We start from the raw sequence: 24,229 nt of genomic DNA on the forward strand, positions 1-24,229 counted from the left end.
GTGTAAGAGTGATAACTCAAAAGGCTGGGGAAAAGCAAAGACTATGGAACGAGCGTGAGAGATGAAGGGAGTGAGTGATGAGGCTTATCCTGATGGCCCAACTTGTCAGAAAAGACCGGACGTCTCTGCCTCATTATATCCCCCATCGATAGCTCCTGGATCTAACGACAAGAGTTTGACTCTCGGCTCGTCTACCAGTCTATTCTCGGCGCAGCGAGCCATCACGGAGCTTCATTGTGGAGATGGGTAGTTGGGCCGACAAGTGACTAACACCGGGGCGTCTCGGCGCCGTTCATGTTGATATGACAGAGGCTTGCTTCTTTCGCGATGGGCTCGCTGCCATCCTCTCGTATTGCACTAACCGACCCGGACAGGAACTGGGCCCAGTCCGAGCTACAATGTGCGTCTACTCCGCCTCCCCGAAGCCTTGCACAGTCGAACGCCAATTGACCCGCGCGTGATTGGACGTCCAGGCCGGTGGATGGCGGTGGCTACAATGACGGTGAGCGAGGCGGCGGCGGCGGCGGCGGCGGCGGCGGCGGTGGTGGTGGTGGGAGGCAAAGAGGTCTGTGTGGTGACCTTGACTCGAAGGTAATAACACATAGAGTACCCGTCCTCTCCTGGTTTCTTGCTTTGATCACGAGTCTCTTCCACCGCATCTGTGGCCTTCTGCACGGTGTGTTTAGTCAGTTGAGGGGAGTTATGACAGGCTTGGCGATTATACGTACGAGAATCCTGACGGTATGGCGTCGTCGTCTTCTTCTTCTTCTTCTTCCATCATGTTCGTATCCATGCACCTATCGCCTCATCTTGCAAGACATGCAGGAACGCATGGCTACCTGGCTAGACGCACGACTTTGCCGGCCTGCTAACTTGGGTTCCCAGTCTAGGCCGGATGCAATCGTCAACCAAGGCATCAACCGAGGCCACCTTGCCTGTTTCGGTAACCAGCGTCGATCGAGGAAAGGGACCGCAATCTTCGTTCAGGGGTAATGGGGCGACTCTGCATCCAACAAAGGACGCGGAGGTGTGACTTGTGCGCTGGGGTTCATCGACGGACGGTAGTTCGCCCGCTAATCCAATGCCTCTTCTGCGCGTAGCAACACTCCTTCGCGATGGAAATTCCTCTGAAACATCCGAATACGATGAGTCGAGATGTGCTTGAAAGTTGAACCAACACGAGCGTCGTAGAGCTCGTTATTGCTTTTTCTCCCCCCCTACCCTTTCCCCCTTCCTTGAAAACTGCGGGGACGGTTTGTTTTCGTTGTCCGGTTCTGTCTTGGGAATTGTCAACGCTCGGATGATGCGCCGATGAACCGGGCCGTTCAATAACTCTGTCGCTATTTCGAAATCGTAACATAAAACAAAAATCTCTTGACAGACTCTCTTTTAGTAGACGTCCTGAATAATCCTCTCCATGATGCGTGAGAACGAGACTTTGGCAAGTCAACCCAGATACCAAACTCAGGCAGCATTCCCATCACTTACAAGCAACCGCGGCCTTCACCTCGAAAGCCTGCATGTACTAACCATTGCCCCCCTTCCCCCCTGGTGGGCGTCCAATTTCTTGCAACGGCCTCGTGGTACAGATTTCTCCCCCCGGACTGCCATGCCAAGCCTTCATGACATTGCGCCGCCTTAACTAGTGAACTTGTGAACGGGTGACCGTTGACATCGAACCGGGCTCTCAGTGGCCGGACTAAGTCAAGTTCCATAGGCTATTCTCGCTGTCGGCCAGTGCGAGCTGACGCGATGACACCCCCCCCTATTTCCCTCGTGGGATTCTCTGCTTGTCTCGTAAGAGGATGTCTCTGACTCCCAAGGTGGCAGCTGTCGCAGAAGCTAAGCCTTCTTTGTCCATTGTTGTGTGTTCTTTGACCCCCTTTCCCTGCCGGTGCTTCACGCTAAGACTTCAGCCCTTCGGTCAGTCGGGAGGATCATCAGGGGAAACGAACGCTGACCCCAATCCGTTATTGATGTTTGTTGTTTGTTTTTTGTGTTGGGCACGATGATCCTCACGCGCGACCAAAGTTCAGCTGCGGTTTGGCAACGACCTGTCGGCCCTCGACCAGCAGCTTCGTCGAGTCTTCTTGGTCCAGTTGCCAGTATCCGCCGATTTCGCGGAACGTCTGCTCGAACCCAGGCAGAAGATCGTCCAGATCGCTCGCCTCGACGTCGGACATGTCGGTACACTGCGCTGCCGCAAACTTGTCGGAGTGGAAGGGCATATACGCGGCGCCATCCCACTTGATGGCCACGTTGACGCTCACCTCGGGGCTCTCCTCGCTCAGCGCCCTCTTGTAATGCCGCAGATACCCCCCCTTGACGTCGCGGTTCCAGCGCATGACCTCGAGAGACACCGTCTTGACTAGCCCGCCGTGGAGGAACGCGACGCGGCCGTCGTCTGGATGGTATTGGGCGAAGGAGTGGCCGCAGTAGAAGCCCTCGTTCTCCGTCCCCACGCTCGTGAGCCACTTCCTCGGCTTTCCAAACGTCGTGCGCAGGGCATGCCACGCAAAGCGGAACATGTCCTTGTCGCCCAGCAGGAACTCGTTGTAGTATTTACCCTGTTCGTTGTTCAGCCACGAGGCGAGTTGGAGATGATACCAGAAACGCCCCTTATCCACCAGCAGTTGGCCGCTCTCCTGCTCGTGTTCGGCCATCCGGCAGGGGGTGTTGAAGATGGCCCACGCCGGGTTCTGGGGCCGCGTGCGCGCGATGTCGGGCCAGAACACTGCGTGGTACTCGGTGTACTGAAGCGAATCGTAGAGGATGGCCGGGTCCAGGACGGGAATGTTGTCCGAGTCCAGCAAAAGAGGTTCGGCCCATCTGGAGTTTAGGAGAGCTGCCGTCTTGAGCTGGTAGTTGATCCCAAAGATCCCGTCTTTCTTGATGTGGACAATGTTGTGGTCTTCGGAGAGGTCATTGTAGTATATCGGTTCGTACAACACGTTCAAGTCCGCCATGGCTCCAATGTCCATCTCGTCGTCCCAGTAGTGAATTTCAACGGGGATCGTAGCACCAAGCTTCTTCAACTGGCGCAGGATGACCTTGACACGCATCACTGTGTCTGCGTTTCCCGCAACAATGACCAGCCCACGGCCCGAGAATCGATCCTTGACACTCGCATACGGGATCATCTGACCTTGGACGAAGTCGTGCCATTCTCGCCGGCGTAGCTCGATCTCCAAAATCGGCCGGCCCTCGACGACCCATTCCAGCGAGTTGGAGAACTGAAAATCAACATAAGTTTCCGCAGGCCAGGCACACGCTGCACGGGCTTCTTGTTGAGAGATACCCTTCAGGTTTATAACTGCGGCGAAATGGGGGATGAACTCGTCGGCTGCCGTGAGCTTATGGGCATCGGGGATGAGTTGTGCTTGCTGCGTCTGCGGCCGAGAGTCGAGTTTACCATCGAGTGTGGGACTCTCGCCGCGGCTGGGGGGAGGGATGTTCTCGTCGAAAGGGGAGTCTCTCAGCGGATGCTCCGGCGGTCCGCCGTTGGACGATTGGGACGACTGGGTGCCTGTGTCGTTGTTTCTGAACAACAATACCAGAAACCATGTGATGAAGAGGGCGAAGACGACGCGCGTCCGCTTGGCTCCCGCCATGATGCTGCGATGTCGATCTGTCTGATAACAGCTGGAAGCGACCAGCACGCTACGATGACGGTTGCGGATGTTCGCTCTCTGTTGATGGGAATCCCTTAATAAAAATAGCAAGAGACATCCGTACTTGCCAACTCCCGTGGTTCATCTCATATCTTGTCCGCCGGCCTCGGCCCCAGCCATCCCATAATTCGCAGATCCCCATGTGAAGGCAGCAGGGGGGTTTGTCATTCCCCGCGTGCTGTGCCGCTGCAGGTGCAGGACGGCGTCATGCGGGGTTCGTCGCATCCTGCAGCTTCATGTGATCATCACGAGGGTTGGCTTGGGCAGCTTGGCAATTATCACGAGCCTTCATTGGCGAAAGACTTCAGGAGTGACATCAACGTGGTTAAACAAGTCTTTTCGAGACGAGGCTACGACACTGACCGACCACCACGAACAGCTCAAAATAAGTGTAGGCCCAGCATAATGACTGAAGTCTCGGCCGTCGAAAGTGCTTCCGAGGTAGTGATCTCTCAAAAGTATCTCAGAAAGGGGCACACATCACTTTCTTCGATAACCTGGCTTCTGCATGCAGCTTACAGGCGGTCTGTTCATCATGACTATAACTTTACAACTTTGCCCTCCCTATGCCAAGGTTGTCCCAATCGTTCTGGGTGAATGGTACATATGTGTTACCCCTGCCGAGCTTCTCGATCCAGAGAATTTGATCACCGCCCTGAACCTTGCTCGGATCCACGCCTTCGTTCTTAAGCGGGACCTTGTTCTGTTTGTTGTTGTGCGTCGCCGTCCCTTCGTTCAGCAGACGGACGAAGACGGGAACCGCGTACCTTGGAAGTCGGGCGCGCGCATAGCTGCTTTGGGTCAGTCCTTTTGTGCCAATATTCCCAAGAGAAAGAAAACATTGCTTACCTGAGAAAGTCAGCAAAGTTGAATGACGACTTCTGGCCCGGGGCGATGTCAAGTGCAGCTGCGCCAGCCTTGCCGTCGTGCCCCGGAAGTTGAACACCATAGACGACCGCTTCATTGACTCCGGGGTAGCTACCAAGAACCTCGGAGACTTCTGCGGTTGACACATTCTCGCCCTTCCATCGATACGTGTCTCCCAGACTGTAACGTGGTATCAGCAGAATCATTCAAAACAACCATGACCAACCTTAGCACCAGACTTACCGGTCCAGGAAGAACCATCTGCCGTCTCCATCACGCCTAATCGAGTCTCCGGTTCGATAAAAACAATCGCCTTTCTTGATGATGTCTCTGACAAACTTCTTGCTCGTCGCATCCTCGTTGTTGAAGTAGCCCGGAAACGCACGCTCGCCGGGATGCTCTGTCAAGATTTCCCCGCCGACTTCGTAAGGGGCACGGATGGCGAGTCCCGTTTTCGGGTCCCGTCTGATCTGGCCAGTCTCCGCATCGACTTTGACGGGGACGATCTTGTTCCTGTACTTTATTCGCAGCAACAGACCATGGTGACCGATGGCGTTGGCGAGGAAGTCTCCGCGGGACAGGTTGTGGAGACCCAGCGCGCCTTCGGTGCTGTTGTAGAACTCGCATATCGTATCGATGCCGAAACGGTCCTGGAAGCGTTTCCATACGTCGGGCCGGCAGCCGTTGCCGAACACCGCGTGGACGCTGTGATCTTTGTCACGCGGCGAGGGCGGTGCTGCTAAAAGGTAACGGAGAGTCTCGCCAACATACACAAACCATGTTGCGTGGGAGTCGCGGATGTCGGCCCAGAAGTTCGAGACGCTGAACTTGGGTGCCATGCAAACAGTCGATCCGGACTAATGTGTCGATCAGGTCAGTTTGTCAGATTTGATGCGTCTCAAAGATGGGGCAATTACCAGGATTTGTGATATCATTGTAATGCCACCAGTTCCGTGATAGTATGGCTGTTAATTCGAACGAAATATCAGTCGAGGCCTTTTCAGATAAACCACAGAGCTGTACCAACCATGCATATGTAGCATCTTTCCCGATTTCCATCCACCGGATGAAAGCCAAGGTCGTTCTACACAGATCAGCCACTGCAAAGAGAGACAAAAAAGCGAGCAGGAATCTAAACTTGCCGGCAACGACAAACCACCTGCGGCTGCGGCAGGCAAAGCAACGGCTTTGGGAAGACCTGTGGTGCCGCTATGATTGTCAGACGAGACCATACGATGGCCCTCTGAAAAGCGCAATTACCTGGTATAGAACATGGCCATTGCATCGCCAGGCGTCATTGAGCTTCGCAGTTCATCTCCCGGCCGCACGGGATCCATCTGGTAAATGTGCGATCTCTCTTGTCCAATGTTGATGACTTTGATGCCTTTCAGACCGAGTTCCGTTTGGACATCCTCGTACTTGGCGGCAATGTCCGGGCCTCCGTCGACGACCACCAACTTGGCTGTGCTGATCTCGATACACCCGAGGAGGGCCTTGCCGGCAAGGTTGTAGTTGATCATGGCCGGGGCCGCGCCGATGGCGAGCAATCCCACCCAGGCGAAAGCGAAGTCTGGCGAGTTCTGCATGAACAAGGCGACGAAATCACCGGGTTTCACTCCATGAGACAGGAAGACCTGGGCGTATTGGTTCGATCTGTCGTAAGTTACCTTCCAAGATACGCTGCCGTCTCGCGTCCAGATGGCTTCGTCGTAAGGGTGTCTTTGCACCGACTCTTCGAAAATGTAGAACGGAGATACGCGGCCTGCCTTGACTGGAGAGCGATCCGGTCAGTACGGGGACTCGTCAGATTGGGCCCCGAGACCCTCACCGGAATCTTTGATTGCTTTGGTCACTGCCCGACGACCTCGGAGCGTGCTGATGTCCTTGGATAAATGATACTTGGCGTCAAGGTACATGCCAGAGGCCACGCCTCCCGCCAGCGCGGCAGCTGCAACTACTACAGAGTCAGCTCGACTTGCGTCCCAATGCGACGTGTCGTAGGCATTGCTTCCCGATGACCCCGATCGCGACTGGGGGGGATCTGGATGCTGTCAGGCCTCACCAAGTGCCATTGCTATCTCTCTAGCGCTCGATATCCCGCTGACGAGCTTTCTGTATCCTTTTCTTTCAGTTGTGGGCTGATGCGTGGAGAGATCTACTCGTCGTCAGAAGAAAGGGACCTTGGAGCTGTGAAGGTTAAGAGATGGCCTGTGAAACGGAGACGAATCGGCATCCTGTCATTTTTGACCATCTTCCCCGGCAAAAGCTCAAAGCTTTCCTTGGAACAGGGCCCCTATGGAACACGTTGGGGAACGCAGAGACCGTGGACTCTCCGTTTTGCCGAGGTCTTTGAGCTGAATCTGGTTGCGTTTGGGTGTTCTCATACCCGTCTGCCGAGCTCCCGCACTGGCCGAAGCCCCCGACTGGCCGAGCTCCCCCCAGCTTTTCTAGGTTCCCTTACCCAAAACGAACAGCCGGCAGATGCTTTTCATGCGAAGCCCAGCAGGAAGTGGGAGTGGTTGCCACCACCTAAGGTGTGCCATGTCACCAAGTACGCCGTTACCCCAGACGTGGCGTCGTCATACACAACACTATCTCCGCTAGCGGAAACCAAAAATTGGGGTAGACGCGGAGAGGTGGCTCTGTATATGACTCGGCAGCTTCAGCCAAGGTCTCACTGTTACGTGTATATACGGTCCGGCTCAGTGCTCTTTCTCTCTCTCCCTTGTGTTACGAACAGGGAGATGACAAAGAGTTCTCCGTCGTCTCGTGCCCACGGGGGGGCGCTCTGATTGGGACGGCGGCGGCCCCAGCCAAAGCCCACTCACTGTTCAAACTTTAAAGCCCCGACTTCTGGACCGGTGCGAGAACGAGGCATCTGCGGAGTGCCCTGGCAAACCCCGAAGTCCGCGCGAGGACCAGCTTCGAGATGGAAAACCTTGCGAGCCTGCCGCCCACACAGACACACGGAGGTCAGGGCGCCGAGCTCGGCTCCGGAGTGGTCCCACATGTCCGGTATTGGACACGGATGCGGATGCGGATGGCCTATTAAAATCTAGAGAACCAGTTTCAAAGTCTTGCCAAAAACCCGATGCCAACACTCGTCATCTTCTTCTTCTGGTCGAATATCCTATCTTTGAATTGGTTTCATGGAATTTACAGCCGCCACAGGAACCTGGCTGACATGAACTTGCTTGCGCTGACGTAGCTGGAAAAGTTGTGGCTCTAACGACGTCAAATGGGGCAAAAGCCAAGCAGGCAGCAGCAGTGGTCGATGACAAAACTAATGATGTTTCTCTCCTCGTGATTCCACCTCCAAGCATCACAAGCAGTCATCTGCACGTTTTCGACGAAAAAGTCGTTTCCGCAAGCCACACACTTCGATATTGATGTCTTACTCCGGCTGTCTTTGTATCACAGCCAGCGGTCAAAAAATGGCTTCCTCGATCAATACTTTTCTCCCTGAGGGGAACGACGGCACGTCACCTCGGCGAGCAGAGCAACACGATTCAAGTGCCCTGCCCATCAAGACGACGACGACGACGACAGAGTCGCCGCCCATCAAGGTCCTTGTTGCCCATGATAATAAAATCAGCCAAAGGATATTTTCCAAGTACTTCAAACTTGTGGGCCACGACATCGAAGTCGTATCCGACGGCAAAGAAGCTTTCGAGACTTACAAGAGGAACCCCGAGAGTTACCAAGGCATCCTGATGAAAACTGCCATGCCAGTCATGAACGGCATAGAATCCACGAGACTCATTCGCGAGTTCGAACGGGAGAACAATCTGGAACCGTGCAGCATCGTGTGGACTGTGGCTTGTGCGCTATCGACACGCAAGGACTTGGTGCAAAAGTATGCCGTCAACGACACATTAAGGTGGCCTGCGAAGATGGGCGAATTCGTCCGCATCCTAAATGGAGCGGGCATCCCAACAGCGCTCCCAGAGGCGTACAAACCATAAATCGTGGGGGCTATATCCTCAATCCGCCGAAGGTCATAGCCTGTATGAAAGGAAGCTACTTAGACCACTCAAGCAAGTAACTGTTTGATTCATATTCGTTAGGCCCTGCCACGTCTGGGTGTATCATCTCAGAGCGTCTGTCATTCATCTCTTCTTCTTCATGAGGTTAGGAAGGAGATTTTCCGTCTCACTTTGACTTATACAGCTGTCGCTGTGTTACTTCCGATATCTGGAAGCATTGACTTTTGGGAATGCTGCCAAGTTGAATACAAAATTAACACTAACAGGTGGAAAGAATGAAACACTATTAAAAAATGCGTATACTACCCGGGAAGGCGGATCTGGAGATACAGAGTTCAATCCTTATCATGTGGCAAGAATTCTGCTTCTTTCCCTGATGCATGCTCTTTGGTGATAGGGTTTGCCACAGGAAGCTCCTCGCCGAGGATGAGTTCGAACTTGGGGCCGTTGTAAGACTTCTTTTTGATAAACCACAAGGATATAGCATAGACAACGAAAATTCCAACCACGGCCGTGACGTAATCTAGAGGAGAATTAGATTCCGATCCAAATGCTTTGTAGATGAACACTTACTCATGGTGGAGACGTTGACTGGAATTGCAGGAGGAAAGCAGAAGAACTAGATGAGGCCATGTCAGTGATGGGGACACCACTTGACTAGAGATGTTGGGAGATGCTCACGATGGAGGTCACGAGGACGAAGAGAACCGACGTCCAGTTCACAACATAACCGAAAAGGCCCCGGCCCAGAGTAAACTCGGGCGGGTTGGCCGTTACCATTTGTCGGCCTCTGACGAGGAGAATCATGACTGGCATCGCGTAGGAGAGGTTCAAGAACAGAGTGCAGCTTGCGATGTAGGCATTGAAAGCCACTTCAGGGCCTGCAAAGCGTCAGTAACACTCTGCAATTCAAGCGATTCGGGATGGATACGTACCCAGGTAAAGGAGGCCAAACAAGAGATTAAAGACTGCTTGGACAAGGATGGCCCGGACAGGGACATTCAGCTTTGGATGAAGGTGCGATAGGCTAGGGAGGCATGTCCAGTCAGCGTGCCCGAAATCGAATGGGATGATCGGGTCAGAGGGCGTTTACTATTTCGAGAAGGGTGTGCCGTCATCGCGGGCCATCGCCCATACCAGACGGCTGCCAGATGTGACGCAACCATTGGCGCCATTGACGAAGCAGAGAGCCACAGCAACGCTGAGAACAGTGGCGGCTGCTTTGCTGCGCGTGGCTTGCAGTATCATTTCCGTGAGGGGGCTCTGCGTGGGCGACGCGAGAAGAACGTCGATGTCGACGGCACAGAAGAGCATGACGAGAATGAAGGCGATTCCGCTGCGAAGCGTGTTAGACATTGGGCGACAGTGTCAGAAGATGACCGAAACCTACGTTGTGCCACCGACGAGAACGGCGCCGACCATGGCTTGCGGGGCATCCTTGGACGGATGAGGCATCTCTTCCGTCATGTGAGCCACGGCATCGAATCTGGTGAAAAGCTGATCAGTACGTCTCATTGGATGAGTATGTTGGTTGCAGGGAGAATACGAACCCGATCAAGCTCAGGGCGGACTGGAGAAGACCAAGCATCCACGCAGTACCGTCACTCCAGCCGGTGGTGTTGGAAAAGTTGGTGAAGACGAACTCAGCATCCATCTTGGGCGATGTCGCGAGCAGAACGATGCTGATGACAACGACGCTGATCAAGGACCAATACACTGGAGATGGGTTGTTAGTGTGCTGCGCCCTTGGCTATCGAAATCTGTCTCTACTAGCTGGACTTTTACTCACAAGCTCCCTCGTTCCATCGATTAAGGATCGGGTAGGCAAAGATGTTCAAGAACACGCCGATGATGGAGACTGCGACGAACATCAAGTAGGTGGACCATTGCGAAATGTGATAGGTACCACCAGAGGCGGCCACCGCCGCTGCAGCGAGGAAGCGGGCTGTCGATCGAATCAATCGCCGAGTCTGCAAATGCCATGGCGCGCGGGAACCTACCTCCAAAGTACGCGGCCGTGGTGTTGAGCGTGAGCCAACCGGCGATGTTGACCCATCCAACGAAGAAACTCTGGTTTTTTTTCTTTTTGCTAGAGACACTTCATAGCTGGGACCTCTAAAGTCCGGCTCACCGTCATCTTCCTCCACTTCGGGGTTGACAAGGCGTATGCATAGTGATACTGCCCCCCGGCTGTCGGGTAGAGAGATGCCAGCTCCCCGACACTGGAGCTCAGGCAGATGTTGCACAGAACGCAGAAGATGAATCCGTAAACGAAGGAGACGGATCCCCCGGATGGCATTACCAAACCGATGGAGCCGGCAAGTGATATCCAAGTGCTTTTACAGGTCAGCATTGGTTCCCCTTTTCATATGGGTCGGCTGTCAAAACGGACTTCAGGATGGCAAAGGCCATGCCAATCATGGTCAGTTTGGAGAACCGTTTCTGCAGGTGGCCATCTTGGCCTTTGGCTGTCGCTGCCATGGTGATTACAGCAGGGCGGGGGTGTGTGTGCGACAGTCTTGGATTGTCGACAGTTGGAACCTAGGTGAACGAACGGATGTCTTCCGGGGAAGGGAACCTCTTCCTCCCTTTCTGGCTTCTTTATGTCATTTGAGAGAGGTTTCACTTGTACGCCCACCCGTCGTCGCACACACTCATCGGAAGCCGGGCGATAAGAAGGTCAGACTTACGCTTCACAGGTTGACTAACAGGAAGCACCGTTGCCTCGCTCACTCTTGGATGTCATGCCGAGCAACGGAGTGGTCTATCAGTCCGCTAACCCCAAAGCGGCAATGTTAAGCAAAGGAAAAACCCCCCAACCCCACGACGGCTGCGGGTCGAAGATGCAGCTGGAGACCATATTCCGCAAATCGCAGATAACGGGACATGCATGTCGCGTCAGTGTCAATCAACCATTGCCTGTCTACCTGTCGGCTTTGAGCTGCGTCTTGGCGATAGACAACCCACTTATTCCCTCCCTTTCCCCGTCCGTCCCTGGACCCTAAACCAACTAATGACTCGGTAGATACTGCCGGCGTGGGTTGAGTTGCGGGGTAAATCTCCTTGTTGTGATGTGTTACAGGCAATTCAGCAACTCTTCGGCGAGACTCACATGCAGTAAGGCAAACAGCACCTCGAGCCTCGTCTGATTGTTGTCTTTCTTTGAATATCTCTAGCAGGGGGGTATCGTAGGGCTCAGGTCTTTGGTCGCTTTTCGCTGTTCCCGTCGAGCGTAGTCAGCCTGCACACTCGAAACTGCAAATCATCATCGAGGAGTGAGATAAACCGGCCATGATCGTCGTTGTGATGTGCTCAGAAGGTTGACTGTATGGCGTGCCGTGTTCGACACTCAGAACATCTCTTTCTAGTCGGAAGAGGCACTGGTCGCGATCAGACCAAACCCGCCCTCAAACACCATAGCCAAGTCGCTGGATTCGACGTCGGCCGGAGGTTCCTCATAAGCAGGCGGAGGAAAGGCAGCGCTCCCAGAGGCATCTTCGCACGGCGGCAACAGCAGAATCTCTTGATTCCCCTGACCCCTCCAAAGCTCTCCTGCCACAGAAATCTGCACCTCCCAGTACAGCGCATGCTCGACCTTGACACAGTACGTCGTAAAGCTAGGCAGAACCGTCGGGTTGGTCGTGCTGCAGCTCAGACGGTGTCTCGGCGCACTCGTGAACCGGCCCCTGGCATCAACCTGCACGCCCATCACGGCGCCCAGGTCGAGCGGTTCCTCGTTTGGGCCACATGGGAGCACGACAGTCCCCTCGACGGGCCTGAGGAAATCGCTGATCTGGGACAAGGGAAACTTCTGCGTCTTGCTCGCCAGGTAAGGCTCCGGCTTGTCCGGGCAAATGACGCTGGTGGTCGTTCGCAGCTCCAGCCCGGCGAATTTCAACGACACAGTCCGCGTCACGTTTTCAATGACGTCGCTGGTCTTCTCCTTGTTCGGGGTAACGTGGACCAACAACGGTATTGTCGACATGCTGCCCAGCTGGAAGACGGTGGGATACTGAACGTGGAGCGTGTAGTGGAAAGTCGGCACCTTGGATGACCCGAACAACCTCAGCGTCTTGTGTCTGAACGACAGCTCTGCCGTCTCCATGCCCGGCATGAGCCGCTGGCTGCTGACACTTCCGGCCACTTTTCGCGTCATGAGCCGGAGGTCGCTGATGGGCGGCGCCGGCGACGGAGGCGGGGAGACTCTCACAGGCAACGCGGCCTGGACTACTTTGCTCCTCTTCCCATGCTCCACCAGCTCAGCCTGGATCCAATACTCCACAAACCCCTGCCAATGCTTGCTGGACCCAGAGTGATCGTAATAAAACGTCCCAGGCAACGGCTGCGCAGGGACGCCCGCCGCGGCCTCAGCGGCTCCCGGCGGACGTAGAAAACACGCCTTCCTCGCGCTGTCCTCTTCGCTGGCGTTTACCAACCCAGCATCGGTATGCGTCGGCAGTTCAAGCGTGAACGGCCAAGACTGGCTGTTGCCATCGCCGGGGCTTACGTCGACAGGGCCCTCGTGGACGACGTCGACAACGGCAGAGTCGGACCAGAGGTTGAAGCGGCTGCGGTAGTATATCATGCCGTTGTCGCCATCGGAGACGGCGAGCTTCGCCTTGGCGCGGCCGAGGAAGCGAACGCTGACGGTGGCCAACGGAGCGGCGATCTCGCTTTTGCGTATGATGTGGCCGAGAATAACGCTGCCTGGATGCAACAGTGTTCCGGGGTCGAGGAGCTGGATGGAGAGATCATCGTTCCCCTGCTTTCGAGTGGGCGGCATGACAAGAAACCGTTGGCGCAATATCAATCTACAGGATCAATAAGGAGATGAATGACTAGAAGATGTTGCACACAGACACATCGTTACGTCCATATAAAGGATCGTCGAAGTCATGGGATGGTTGGGAACGGACCCTATTGATTAAATTGCCGCACAACATCTGCAAGTAAGCGCCGAGCCAACGGGCTTCAGCCGCAGACAACAGCTGAAATGGAGATACACGTGGCCCAGCGTTGCGTTGTGTATCGTCCGAATGAAGTCTTGGCTTCATTCAGCCTTCGCCTCACGGGGCAAAACCAGCGGCGCAGCAGAACGAATGCTGCCCTCTTCCCTCCACCGCCCCATCTAGGCAGAATTTACATACAGATTGTTGACTTCTACCTCCCTTACCCACAGGTTCCAAGGCCGCATCATCGACCACCTGGTGGTCTGGTCGGATCCGGCGCACTCTTCCCTGCTCAACCCCTTTACACCACCACCACCTGTGGTCCCGGTAACTCCTTGGAGCATCAACGCCGTGGTCTGAATGCCGGCATTCTTCTGCGTGTAGACCGCGCGCATCACGGCCAGCTCGATGCGGTCTGCCACGACTGTGAACCCGTGCCCGCGCATCAACGTGACTTTGTTACCGTCGTCAAAGTGCTTCGCCAGCGCGGCCCCCATGGCTTCCGTGCGCACCAACAGGTCAGGGTGGTCGTCCTTTTGCATGTGGTCGGCGGCATCGAACACCGGAAGGCCGTCGGGGCCGAGGAAGCCGCACATGTGGCTGACGGCTCGGAGAGGGACGCCCGAGATGGTGTAGGGGACGACGGCTTCCGAGTGGCTGTGGACCACGGCGTTGACTTCCGGGTGCCGCTTGTAGATCTCCGAATGGATTCGCCTCTCTGCGAAGCCTGGTAGGGTGTTCTCCTGCACCGGTTCCGCGTCTTCGACCTTGTACGCGATGAGGTCTTCGGGCGAGGACACCTGGGCCGGGGCGATGTTGAGAGACATGACGAACGTGTCCGGACGGAACGGGTGGCGGAATGAAAGGTGGCCGTACGCGTCGACGACTTGGTGCAAGTGTAAGATGTGAGAGCCGTCGATGAACTTCCGGAAATGGCCTTGAAGAGCAGCGCTCCGCTGGAGAGAAGACATGTTGCGTTGGGGCGGCAGTGTGTTGTTTGTCTTTTGCAAAGATTCCAAAACACCGATGAGGATTGGAGACGGAGTGATGGCGTCGAACGCGGGGGACCAAGCGCCAACACCAATCTGGCCAGCCTCTGGGCCCGATCCAATCATCGGATGATGATCTCACGCAAGTTTGACTGGTTCGCGGATCGCCCAGTTTCGGGAATATGGAGGCGATACCAAGAGCGAGCGAGATGTACAGGTTGACATGTCAGAAACCAACTCTACATCGTCTTAGTTAACGTTAATTCTTGCTCAATGATACTTTTGCCGCGGGATAGTTGGCGAAAAATGCTAGAATGAACCGCTTCTTGCTGTTTCCTAACGAGAAAGTCGTCTTCTGAACATCTAACATAGCACCTCGAGGAGTCAACACCAAGGGCGGCGATAGTCATCAGTATGGCGGTCAAGCCTCTATTGGCAGTCAGTCTTCTAGTAATTACTTTTTTTCTACGATACCTCCTGTCGTTGGAGTACCTGAGGTTGATGCGGCGCCTCTATTGCTACGGACTGCGAAGGACAGAGAGCTCGACCATCTGCATGTAGCGGTAGCTTACAGACCAGCGAACCCAATCTCGATCCGGGGACTTTAATATGACATATAGCCGTCGCAAGTATTCTTCTTGCAAGTCTTCCACAAGTTCAGTCACAATTTGGCCCCTTTTGAATACCCATAATGCCAATCAACCCGCTTCAAATCCTTTCTGATCTGGTAGTTCCTCTCCGCAATCTCGACCACCCGCATGTCGACGTCTACCAGACGCATCCCCTCCTCGCCGTCGTCAAAGCTCCCGGGAACCTTGCCCACGATGGGTAAGGCTACCTGACTGCATCCAAAGAAGCCTTGCTCTGCCGGCCCGGTCGCATTGCAGTAGATGAGGGCGGCGGTGTTCTCGAACGCGCGCGTGGTGAGCGTGTTCTCCACAAACATCCGCTCGCAGTTGGCGTTGTATGCCAGTCCTTCCTTGCTCATGTCCGACAGGGTCCAGTACGAGGGCATGATGATGATCTTGGCCCCCGCGAGGACGAGTTGTCGGAATGCCTCGGGGAATGCGAGGTCCCAGCAGACCAGGATGCCGACGGGGCCGAGGGGGGTGTCGAAGACCTGATGAGGCCCGGTGGCGGCGGGCGTGCCCTCGTCGACGCTCATCTTGTGGGCGTAGTCGATGCTCGAAGTCAGGTGGTCCCGTTCGGGGATCCAGAGGTTGGTCTTGGTGTACGCGCCAAGCAGCTGGCCATCGTGGTCGATGAAGTAGGACGTGTTGAGAAGAGTTGGTTTCTTTGAAACTGCGTCGTTTGTGCTGTTCTTCTGGCTCTCCGGCGCGTGTGAGACGATGGTGCCCGCGCAGATGTTGATGTGCAGTTCTGCCGCCAATCGCCGGTATCGCTGCTGGTAGCGAGAGGCATCCTCTCCGCTCAGTGCGAATGACGGCTCATCCGGCGCCCATCCAGTCAAGTGATACTCGGGCAGGACAGCCAGTGATGCCCCCTGTGTTGCTGCCCGGCGGATCTGCCCTGAGGCGTGCGCAAAGTTGTATTCCGCATCAAGAACCTATTCCCATGACAAGCCAGGATCAGCACGGGGTTTTCACGGTGGCGTCGGTGACGGGGGGGCAGTTTGAATAGTCAAACTCACCTTGGGACATGTCTGTATCAGTGCAACCTTGAACTTTTGTTCTCCCGTAGTCGCTGCCATGGTGTACAGGTAGAGAGATAGGGCCAACTGTGCTTCAGTTGCCCGTTTACCCCGGCTATGGCATGACTTACTTAATGCTCACGGCAAGCGTCATCGAAGCTGGGTCGTCAGAATGCTCCAACTCGTCGTCACTTTGCACATCCATACCCTTTCTGGCAAAGGTATCCTTCGCCTCCAAGAGCCCATTTCGGCTTAGTAAATGGAGCTTGCTGGTTATGCAACCCGCTCCAGCGTTCCACCTCCGATAAGACCCCCGCATCTCACCGCGAGTCATTCTTATCACTTCGAATGCGCCCTGGACGACTAGAGGTACGCCTGTGTGCAAGGCCTTTGACAATTCTGCTACTTGATACTCTGTACTATTGTCGATGTCGAATGAGAGCACGGAGTCGCTGAATGCGGTCTCACTCACATGAGTATAGTCACGGCCTTCGAATACCGCTATTTCACAAGTCCCGATGCTGCCCTCACCGCGCAAAACCATTACTAGGTCTCGCAACGGATGTGCTGTTTGCAAGTCAAAGAGGGTGCGATATGACTATTACCGCTCGTAGTTACGCTTGAAAATAACCCTCGCTAACTGGTTGAGTGGGTAGCTTAAATGTGACGAAGCCAAGCCCCGTTGCTCACGTTGCCAAAGACTTGGAATCTCATGTCCCGGATACCAGAAGCCACTGAGATGGAATACGCCCTCAAGGCCATCCCGTGGCGATGCTCGGTCCCCAAGGAGCATTGAGTCTAGTAGTGCTCGGCAGTCGCCGGGAAACACCGTTGCCGGCCTCCCGTTGGTTTTTGAATCCGAAAAGGATCTCTCCGACGTGGACTTTTTCAATCAGTTCACGGACTTGAACACCCCCGGGAGCATCGAGTTCCAAGACACAAGCAGCATAGAACCGATCTTTGCGTCTTCAAATGCGCTCTTCAACAGAGCAAGTCCAACTCCTCCCGCCTCCTCAGATGCAACCCCGTGCCTTCAGTCTCACACGACCAATACAGACTGTTGGTGGCCCAGTCTTGTTACAGGCGGCGCAGAGGCTACTACTACCAGCATGGTTGGTCGTTCTACACCCCCAGTTCCCTGGTCGACACCCCGCCCCGAAACGCCGCTCTCGCCTGTCTTGCAAGACAAGTCGTCGATACTGGTGGAATACTACTTCAAGGAGGTTTGCGGCATGATGTCCTGCTACGACAGCAAGTTAAACCCCTACAGGACGACTATTTCGAACCTCTGGGGCAGCTCGCCCTCCCTGTACTATGTTACCCAGAGCATGGCAGCAGCCTGTCTTTCCGAGGTGTCACCAGGCTTCGCCGCAGTGAGCGGTCGCCTTCGGGACCAAGCGGTCGGCTCTTTGTGGAATGAGAGTCGGGTCGGCCCAACGGAAACATCGTCTCTGTTGGCTTTGGTCATGCTCGGTTTCAGTCTCTGCTGGCACGATCCCAGTAGACTCGGCCAGTCCGAGTTCGAGCTTCTGGCCGAGACGGTTGCTCATCTCGAAACGTCGAGCAACAGCTTGACACCGGTCGACAAGCAGAAGAGGCTCTTCTTCCATAACTCTCTCGTCTATTGGAAGATGCTGCTGTCATTCGTCACTGATGATGACTTGCCTTCCCTGAGCACCGCTTACGTCGTTCAACCACGGCCACCATTTGAGACAATCCAGAGGAGTTCAAGGATGCCGCATCCGCAGACAGGTATTGGCGTTGAGATCCAGGAACTCGTCGCTCAAGTTGGCTCTCTGGTCAGAAAGGAGCGCAGACGGATTCGGAAACGCCACCATTCATCGAGACATGACATTGAGCAGTCCATCAACGCTATTCGAAGCGCGGAACAGCTCCAGGCCAGACTGTGCGAAATAGAGCTCCCGAGGGAAGTAACAGTAATCGACTCGGGCGATGACATGACATCTACGGGCCATCTCTTGAAGGCAGCCGAGGCATACAGATGTACTGGGCTACTTCAACTCTATCGGAACTTTCCCGATCTCGTCTTGCATGGCACGTCGCCCGTAAATCCCACGAGCCCTTCAACCTGGTTAGACACGACTGGAGACGCCGATCTCAACTCACCTGAAGATTCTCGAGTAGCCCTGGATACATGGCTAACCAGTCTCGCCCTCCACGTGCTCGATCTTGTGGAGGAGATTCCGATTTCCTCACGGTCGAGGTCTATCCAGCCACTTCTCCTCGTCAGCATCTGCAGTGAACTCTCACTCAGTCGTACCTTTGCGTCGACGCCGTCCAGGAGAGAATGCTCCGTGGTTAGCATTCTCTCCAGTCCGAGGATGAAGCAATCACCGACATTCACCGACGTCCTCCACGCGAGACGACTCATAATATCAAGGTTGTCGTCATTCGAGGGTATTTTAGCTGCTAAGCCAATACGACAAATGCTGAAGCTCGTGAAGGAGACTTGGGCCTGTATGGACGATCAGCAAGCTGATGTATACTGGATTGATGTTATGATGGAAAAGGGATATGAAACGTTGATGGGCTGACCCTTGGTTGACGTGGGTGTAGATGTACCACAGCGGTAATGGTATTTTATGATTCGATGAGTAAAGATAGGGCCACCTTGAAGTTTTTGTGATGTATTGGATTGGCCTCCAATCGATCAGGTAACTGTCTTTCCTTTGGTTCCCCGACTAGATTAAGTATCAAGTATGTAGTGGATAGTCTACGTCTAATCACCGCAACTCATGAATAGCCCACGGCAACACCGACAAGCCTTGTTATTGCCTCGAGTTTGTGAACCAATTTCTTGACTTCCCGGACTTGGATTGCATCATGAGGGTTAGAATCAACCAAGATCAGACATAATCAGGGCAACCTTCAAAGACAATCCGTCCACTGACAGTAAATCTTCTGATGCTAGAAGAGAGTAGAACGGTAATAGGGCTCCCACGTTGGAGACTGACTCTCAACCTAGCCACTCTATCTGCTATCATTTGTCTGGAAACACACAGCGCATGCGTGGTCTGTACGTCCTGCTATCCAACCCGGCCATACAGTTGAACGTCTTGTCGTAGTCGGCGTCCTTGAAACAGTTGAACTCGGCCACCCCCTCGCATTTGAACGAGCCAAACCCGTCCTGCTTGGCCTTGTATACGCACTTCTTACGTCCAAAAGCCTCTCCTCCATTCCTGGCCTCCATGCTGGGCGGCCAAGATCGATCGGAAAAGAATGTCGTGGGCTTCCACCCAAGCCGTTTAACCTCGCAGTGCTTGATGGGGCTGTCGACAGTCACCGGAAACATGACAAACATCTCGCCGTTCGCTATCGTCTCTGACCCGCCCGCCATGACTTCCTCGTACATGACGTAAACCGCCACGGACTTTTTGGACCCAAAAGACACTCTTGGCCCTTGCCAAGGTTTCGGTTTCGGCTCTTCAGACGATGTTGGCCCCGCCGGCACGATGACGGTTGCCGTGACTACCGTGACCGTCTTCACGACGGAGAGCTGCACCGAGGCCGTGACCGTCACTCGCTTCAAGGGCGGCGCTGACGTGGAAGTCGTTGGTTTTGATGAGCTTAGTGGCATCGGCGGACCAGCCACGTAGATCGTCGTGAAAATGGACACACTCGATCGAGATGAAGAAGCCCCCAAAGCGGGTGTTCCTGTGTTCGCAATGCCTGTTGCTGTAGCGTTCGAAGGCAACTTGCCCAAGCCGAGAGTGGCCGTTGCGTTGCCGCCAGCCGTTGGAAGCATTGTCCCGTTCCAAGACTGGGAAGCCGTCGGAGGCAGCTGTGATGACCAGCTGTCGCTCGGGGCCGTCATCGTCATGCTGTTCCAGAACACTGGAGTCGTGGTTCCGTTCGGAGACGAGAAAGACGTAGGAATCGGCTTCGTCACACCGCCGCTACCGCTAACGTGTGTCGTCACGGAGCTGTTCCATGGGAGAGGCGCCGCAGTACCGTTCACATAGGACGAACCCGGCAGAAGCGACTGTGTTCTGCCTCCGCTGCCACTCAGGGTCGCAGACGCTCCGGGCATCCCTTGCCCGGCTGAGGTCGCCAATGAAGGTGATACTGAGCTCATGGATCCGCCGCCAGATGCAGGTTTACCCCTGATCGGGCATTCCTGTCTGGAGTATAGTTCACCTGCATACTGCGGGCGTAATTCCTCGGAAAAGAACTGGCCGTCTAGGGCCGACCACTCGTCCTGGAACTGCGCACTGGGCGGTGTTCTGAAATGGGCATAGTCATCAACCCATATGCGCCACGAGGCATCATCTGTGCAGCGATTTGCTGGCTGGTATTGTAGCATGACCTTCCCTTTAGCCGTGTGGAGGATTCTGTCTTGGAGCATGTTCGACCAGTACATGTCGCTCAATTCGCCGTTTTCTCTGTGGTAACGTTCTTCTTCGGTGAGCTGCTCTTGGGGATAGAACCGGATGAGTGACTCATCATGATAACGCTGGGGAATCGCTTCAAGGATATCGTCGACGATGCGCCTGACTTGCGGATATACGGGCATACCGCCTTCTTCGTAATCGAGCTGTACCGGTGGCCCCGCGCTTCTTTCGTCACCATGTTCCACAACTCGGCGACGGGGGGTGATTACAAGGATGCGGACGGGGAATGCCACCGCGTCGTCGTCTGAACCGAAGACTTCTCCTATATCTCTGCGCTCGGGATGGTTCCTGAGATCGTCGATACCATACCGAGCATACTTGGTCCAATCGTCTTGGGCTTGTCGTCCGGTCTTCCACCCGGACAAGGCTTCGGCGAAGAGTGTGGCGTTGGAGATTGTCTTCTCGTAAAACTTGCCCATCCACGCGCCTCGGTCGCTGATGACCACCACCACCGTGCACCCTACGAGGCCCTCGACGGCCAGAGTCTCAACCTTGTCTTGGAACAAGACCCAGTTGGACCGGACTGTCGTCAGGCTCTCACGCTCGTTCGGCATTGGGGGGCCATCGAGCACAAGCTTAGGGTGATGGTGGCTCAGTCCGAAGTTCATCCTCCTGCGCATGTAATCAAATTCCATCTCCATGAATTCATGATACCCTCCCGGATAGTCGGATGGATCTCTCCATTCTCCCTCGCTTGGTTCTCCACGGTTCAAGAGTTTTGGGCCCGCCGACCTACGCTCTGGCTTCTGGGGGCGGGGGGCATCTGCAGCCGCTGACCCAGGCGGCTGGAAAGCTTGACATCCTCCGATGCCGCAACCGGGGCCACAAAGGGGATCCGACGGCTTCGGATCAGAGGTCCTTGTGGTGGTCACTGTGGCTACCGAATTGAGGACGCTGCAGCCGGTGATGGTGGTGTACGCGCTGGTGAGACACGTCGTTTTGGCGTCCGTATAAGTATGCGTACTGTCGTTGACACCTGTTGGCAAACGGGATGTCAACATCATTGTCCTGCAGGCATCATATGGCTTCTAGGCAAGACTTACTTCTGGTGATGGAACAGAAAACTGTCCGGTGGGTAGCAGTGACAGTGACAGTGCAAGATGAAGTTGAGGTGGTGGATGTTGCAGAACTCGCTTTGCTGGACTTCTTGTCATCGTCATCCTCATCCTTGTCGTCTTCCTTGTCGTCGTCCTTTCCGTCGTCTTTACCACCATCTTTGTCGCCCTCCTTGTCGTCCGTTGGGCAGTTGCCAATCCTGAGTCCAAGGAGCTGGATGCAGAACTGGGGAAGCTTGATGGCAATGTTGGGGGGGAAGCTTTTGAAGCATCCAAAACAGATAAGAGGAGGTCCGTTAAACGGAAAAATGACTACAAAGATTTAGCACTGGATTCCCGGAACGGTTTCCAATCGAATGAGAATCTTACTTGGGACTATGGTTGGATCACTGCCACCAGGCGATGTTGTTGTGACGTAGTGGGGGGTAGTCAGCGTGATCCCATTGACAGTAAACAGTGAGGCACCTGGCGGAAGAGTCGTGATAGTTGGGTGGTCACTTGTTGAAACCGAAGAGCTGACTGTCGCCATCGTCTGTATGGTATTGGTACCCGGAGTCCATCTCGTCGTTGGCATCGGCATCTGAGGCAACATTTTGGGAACAGAAGGCAGTGTAGAACTCATGGGCAAAGTCGGTATGGCGAGGCCGGAACTTGTTGGAGTGTCGTTCAAGAACGGTGGTATGGGTCTGGGTCTGGGTCTTTGCAACGATGTTGTTGACGGGTGCGGGATCACAGCCACCGATGTCAGGGAAGATTCAGAAGGAAAACTTTCTGACTTCGAAACTGGCGTGGGAGCTTTGTCGAACGATGTCATGGTGGTGTTCGTCCATGGAACTTTACGGTAGCTTGTCGAAGTCAGGGGTGTGGAGGCGTTGACCCAAGAGACCTGAGGAGGGGATTCTTGAGGCCTCGGGGAGTTGGTTAAACTAAACGTAGCCGTCTCATGTGTCAGAAAGGTCTCGGAAGATGGGCCCTGTGTCTTGTTTGCTTGTCAGCTTTCTTCTAGAAAAATACCCCAATTCAACTCACGATCGTTGTGTTCATGTAACGGGTAGAGCTTGTAGGAACGCAAAGATCGGATCCGCTCATACATGTCGACTGCACAAGTGGTCGCGACGAGTTTCTGAGATCTCGAACGGCCTGGTGCTGCTCATGATCCAGCAGTGCCTCGGCCTGAGAAGCTGTCCAAACCATGAACAGAGCCGCATAGAAATTCAATCCCATGATGTGTGAGGGTGACCTTGTCCGTGTGATTGCTGGTGGACAGGTTTGCAGAAAGCAAAAGGAAAGACAGCTTTTCTCACAGGCCTGGATTCAAGTTAGACTTCCAGTTTTGAGTAGATGCCGAGCCACCCTTATATTGCATGTTTTCTCCGAGCCAAAGATAGTCGCTCCACAAGTGCCGTGACGAAAGATTCTCGATATTCTTGCCACACAAAATCTTGCAGTATTACACAAAGCGAGAAGATGCAGGACAATCATGTCCAACGTATGACGTTGTCTGCGTGTAATCCGCTACGAAGGGAGGTTTCTTCCTTTTGTTTCCATCCTTACACAGACATTGACAGTCATACGAAGGGACGGTGGTGCATTAGAAAACAGCAAACTCCTTTCCGTTTTCACTCATAATTCGGCTGAGGGCAGGCATGAGCCCATTGACTCAATTGATGTCAGTTCGACAGTACCAGTTGGTGGCAGATTGTCCCTGCAAAGCTGCGCGCAAAAGATTGACCCGCCTTCAATTTTGAGGCGTCCTTCTACAACTCCAGCCCATCACTGTTAATGAAACTTGGCGTTAAGTAAGTGGTAGATTGCTGGTGGTGACTTCTGCAGTTACCGACGCTGGTTGATGGCACGCGGCCAGCTTTAAGCCAAAGCTGTCTACATTGGAAAGGTTTCATAGTATAAAAACATAGAAAAGATAAGTATCAAAATATGTTTACCGTAAATGAACAAGTTTTGCGGGTGCGTGGTCAAAGTAACATAAATACAAGGTACATTTGGAGCAGCATGGCCCTGGTCAACATTTTGTTGTGTGAATTGCTTCTTGTTTGCATGTTGGCACTGGGGCCCAATAACTCGGCATAATAGGCTCGTATTTTCTCCCTAGCCAAGATTCTGTGCAGTACAGAGATCGATTCCGGTTGCAGGTCACCAGCAAACAATGATAACAGCCGGCCCATGGCTCCAATTGAGGCGACCTGTCCGTCACACACAACCTGTGAGTTCATGCAAGGAGTTTCCGCATCGAACAAACTAAGCATTCGGACCCAATTTCAATTATTACTAAGTTAAAGAAAAAGGCTAACCAACAGGTGGTTCTTGCTCAAGTCTTGTGGGTTTCTCAAGCTGTGAAACAGCTCAGCGAGCGCACGTCCTTGGCGATGCCTGCAACTGCGATAAGATCCTACGACTAGAGTTGGTAGGTAGAGTAAGTCTTATGAAGTGTGTTCATACATAAAGGTGCGATGAAGCTTACTTGGTCCCCATGATGGAGAAACCAGGTCGGAAGTTCCAGCTCGATCGAGGGCTGGTCGTTGCGTTTCGGCCCTGAGAGACGAGCGGCTCGCCTTTACCGAGTCGCCTGGGTGATGGTGATCTCGAATCAAACTGTTTTTTGCCTCACATTGGCCAAAATGAGCTCCGGAC

General features: G+C 54.3%; 9 protein-coding genes across 9 annotated transcripts; 2 read left to right on the forward strand and 7 right to left on the reverse strand.

Annotated features, from left to right (window-relative positions):
• Nucleotides 1-393: 393 nt before the first annotated feature.
• Nucleotides 394-781, reverse strand: CH63R_06835 (uncharacterized protein; the record flags this gene model as incomplete). The annotated part of the gene is made up of 2 exons (XM_018301810.1): nt 394-669; nt 725-781. 2 exons carry the CDS (start codon nt 779-781, stop codon nt 394-396), a joined length of 333 nt encoding a protein of 110 aa, XP_018159660.1.
• A 1,234-nt stretch (nt 782-2,015) lies between these two features.
• On the reverse strand, nt 2,016-3,611 carry CH63R_06836 (Glycosyltransferase family 71; the record flags this gene model as incomplete). The annotated part of the gene is made up of 1 exon (XM_018301811.1): nt 2,016-3,611. One exon carries the CDS (start codon nt 3,609-3,611, stop codon nt 2,016-2,018), a length of 1,596 nt encoding a protein of 531 aa, XP_018159661.1.
• A 607-nt stretch (nt 3,612-4,218) lies between these two features.
• CH63R_06837 (AMP-binding enzyme) lies at nt 4,219-6,610 on the reverse strand (the record flags this gene model as incomplete). Its single annotated transcript, XM_018301812.1, has 9 exons — nt 4,219-4,462; nt 4,521-4,718; nt 4,782-5,395; nt 5,456-5,503; nt 5,566-5,622; nt 5,681-5,747; nt 5,799-6,309; nt 6,367-6,492; nt 6,601-6,610. The coding sequence occupies 9 exons, from the start codon at nt 6,608-6,610 to the stop codon at nt 4,219-4,221; spliced, it is 1,875 nt and encodes a 624-aa protein (XP_018159662.1).
• A 1,362-nt stretch (nt 6,611-7,972) lies between these two features.
• CH63R_06838 (Response regulator receiver protein) lies at nt 7,973-8,503 on the forward strand (the record flags this gene model as incomplete). Its single annotated transcript, XM_018301813.1, has 1 exon — nt 7,973-8,503. The coding sequence occupies one exon, from the start codon at nt 7,973-7,975 to the stop codon at nt 8,501-8,503; it is 531 nt and encodes a 176-aa protein (XP_018159663.1).
• Nucleotides 8,504-8,859: 356 nt separating this feature from the next.
• Nucleotides 8,860-11,005, reverse strand: CH63R_06839 (Amino acid permease; the record flags this gene model as incomplete). The annotated part of the gene is made up of 11 exons (XM_018301814.1): nt 8,860-9,047; nt 9,098-9,143; nt 9,206-9,405; nt 9,460-9,551; nt 9,618-9,860; nt 9,915-10,010; nt 10,075-10,240; nt 10,314-10,469; nt 10,525-10,594; nt 10,656-10,860; nt 10,917-11,005. The coding sequence occupies 11 exons, from the start codon at nt 11,003-11,005 to the stop codon at nt 8,860-8,862; spliced, it is 1,551 nt and encodes a 516-aa protein (XP_018159664.1).
• Nucleotides 11,006-11,888: 883 nt separating this feature from the next.
• Nucleotides 11,889-14,588, reverse strand: CH63R_06840 (Class II Aldolase and Adducin domain-containing protein; the record flags this gene model as incomplete). The annotated part of the gene is made up of 2 exons (XM_018301815.1): nt 11,889-13,335; nt 13,672-14,588. The coding sequence occupies 2 exons, from the start codon at nt 14,586-14,588 to the stop codon at nt 11,889-11,891; spliced, it is 2,364 nt and encodes a 787-aa protein (XP_018159665.1).
• A 535-nt stretch (nt 14,589-15,123) lies between these two features.
• On the reverse strand, nt 15,124-16,173 carry CH63R_06841 (Carbon-nitrogen hydrolase; the record flags this gene model as incomplete). The annotated part of the gene is made up of 2 exons (XM_018301816.1): nt 15,124-16,029; nt 16,114-16,173. 2 exons carry the CDS (start codon nt 16,171-16,173, stop codon nt 15,124-15,126), a joined length of 966 nt encoding a protein of 321 aa, XP_018159666.1.
• A 1,049-nt stretch (nt 16,174-17,222) lies between these two features.
• Nucleotides 17,223-18,668, forward strand: CH63R_06842 (C6 zinc finger domain-containing protein; the record flags this gene model as incomplete). The annotated part of the gene is made up of 1 exon (XM_018301817.1): nt 17,223-18,668. The coding sequence occupies one exon, from the start codon at nt 17,223-17,225 to the stop codon at nt 18,666-18,668; it is 1,446 nt and encodes a 481-aa protein (XP_018159667.1).
• A 446-nt stretch (nt 18,669-19,114) lies between these two features.
• Nucleotides 19,115-22,804, reverse strand: CH63R_06843 (Immunoglobulin a1 protease; the record flags this gene model as incomplete). Its single annotated transcript, XM_018301818.1, is given in 6 exon segments — nt 19,115-19,630; nt 19,926-20,030; nt 20,042-21,501; nt 21,569-21,840; nt 22,079-22,278; nt 22,610-22,804. 6 exon segments carry the CDS (start codon nt 22,802-22,804, stop codon nt 19,115-19,117), a joined length of 2,748 nt encoding a protein of 915 aa, XP_018159668.1.
• Between the last annotated feature and the right edge of the window lie 1,425 nt (nt 22,805-24,229).

This window comes from Colletotrichum higginsianum, chromosome 4, assembly GCF_001672515.1.
Source record: "Colletotrichum higginsianum IMI 349063 chromosome 4, whole genome shotgun sequence".
Classification (NCBI taxonomy): Eukaryota; Fungi; Ascomycota; class Sordariomycetes; order Glomerellales; family Glomerellaceae; genus Colletotrichum; species Colletotrichum higginsianum.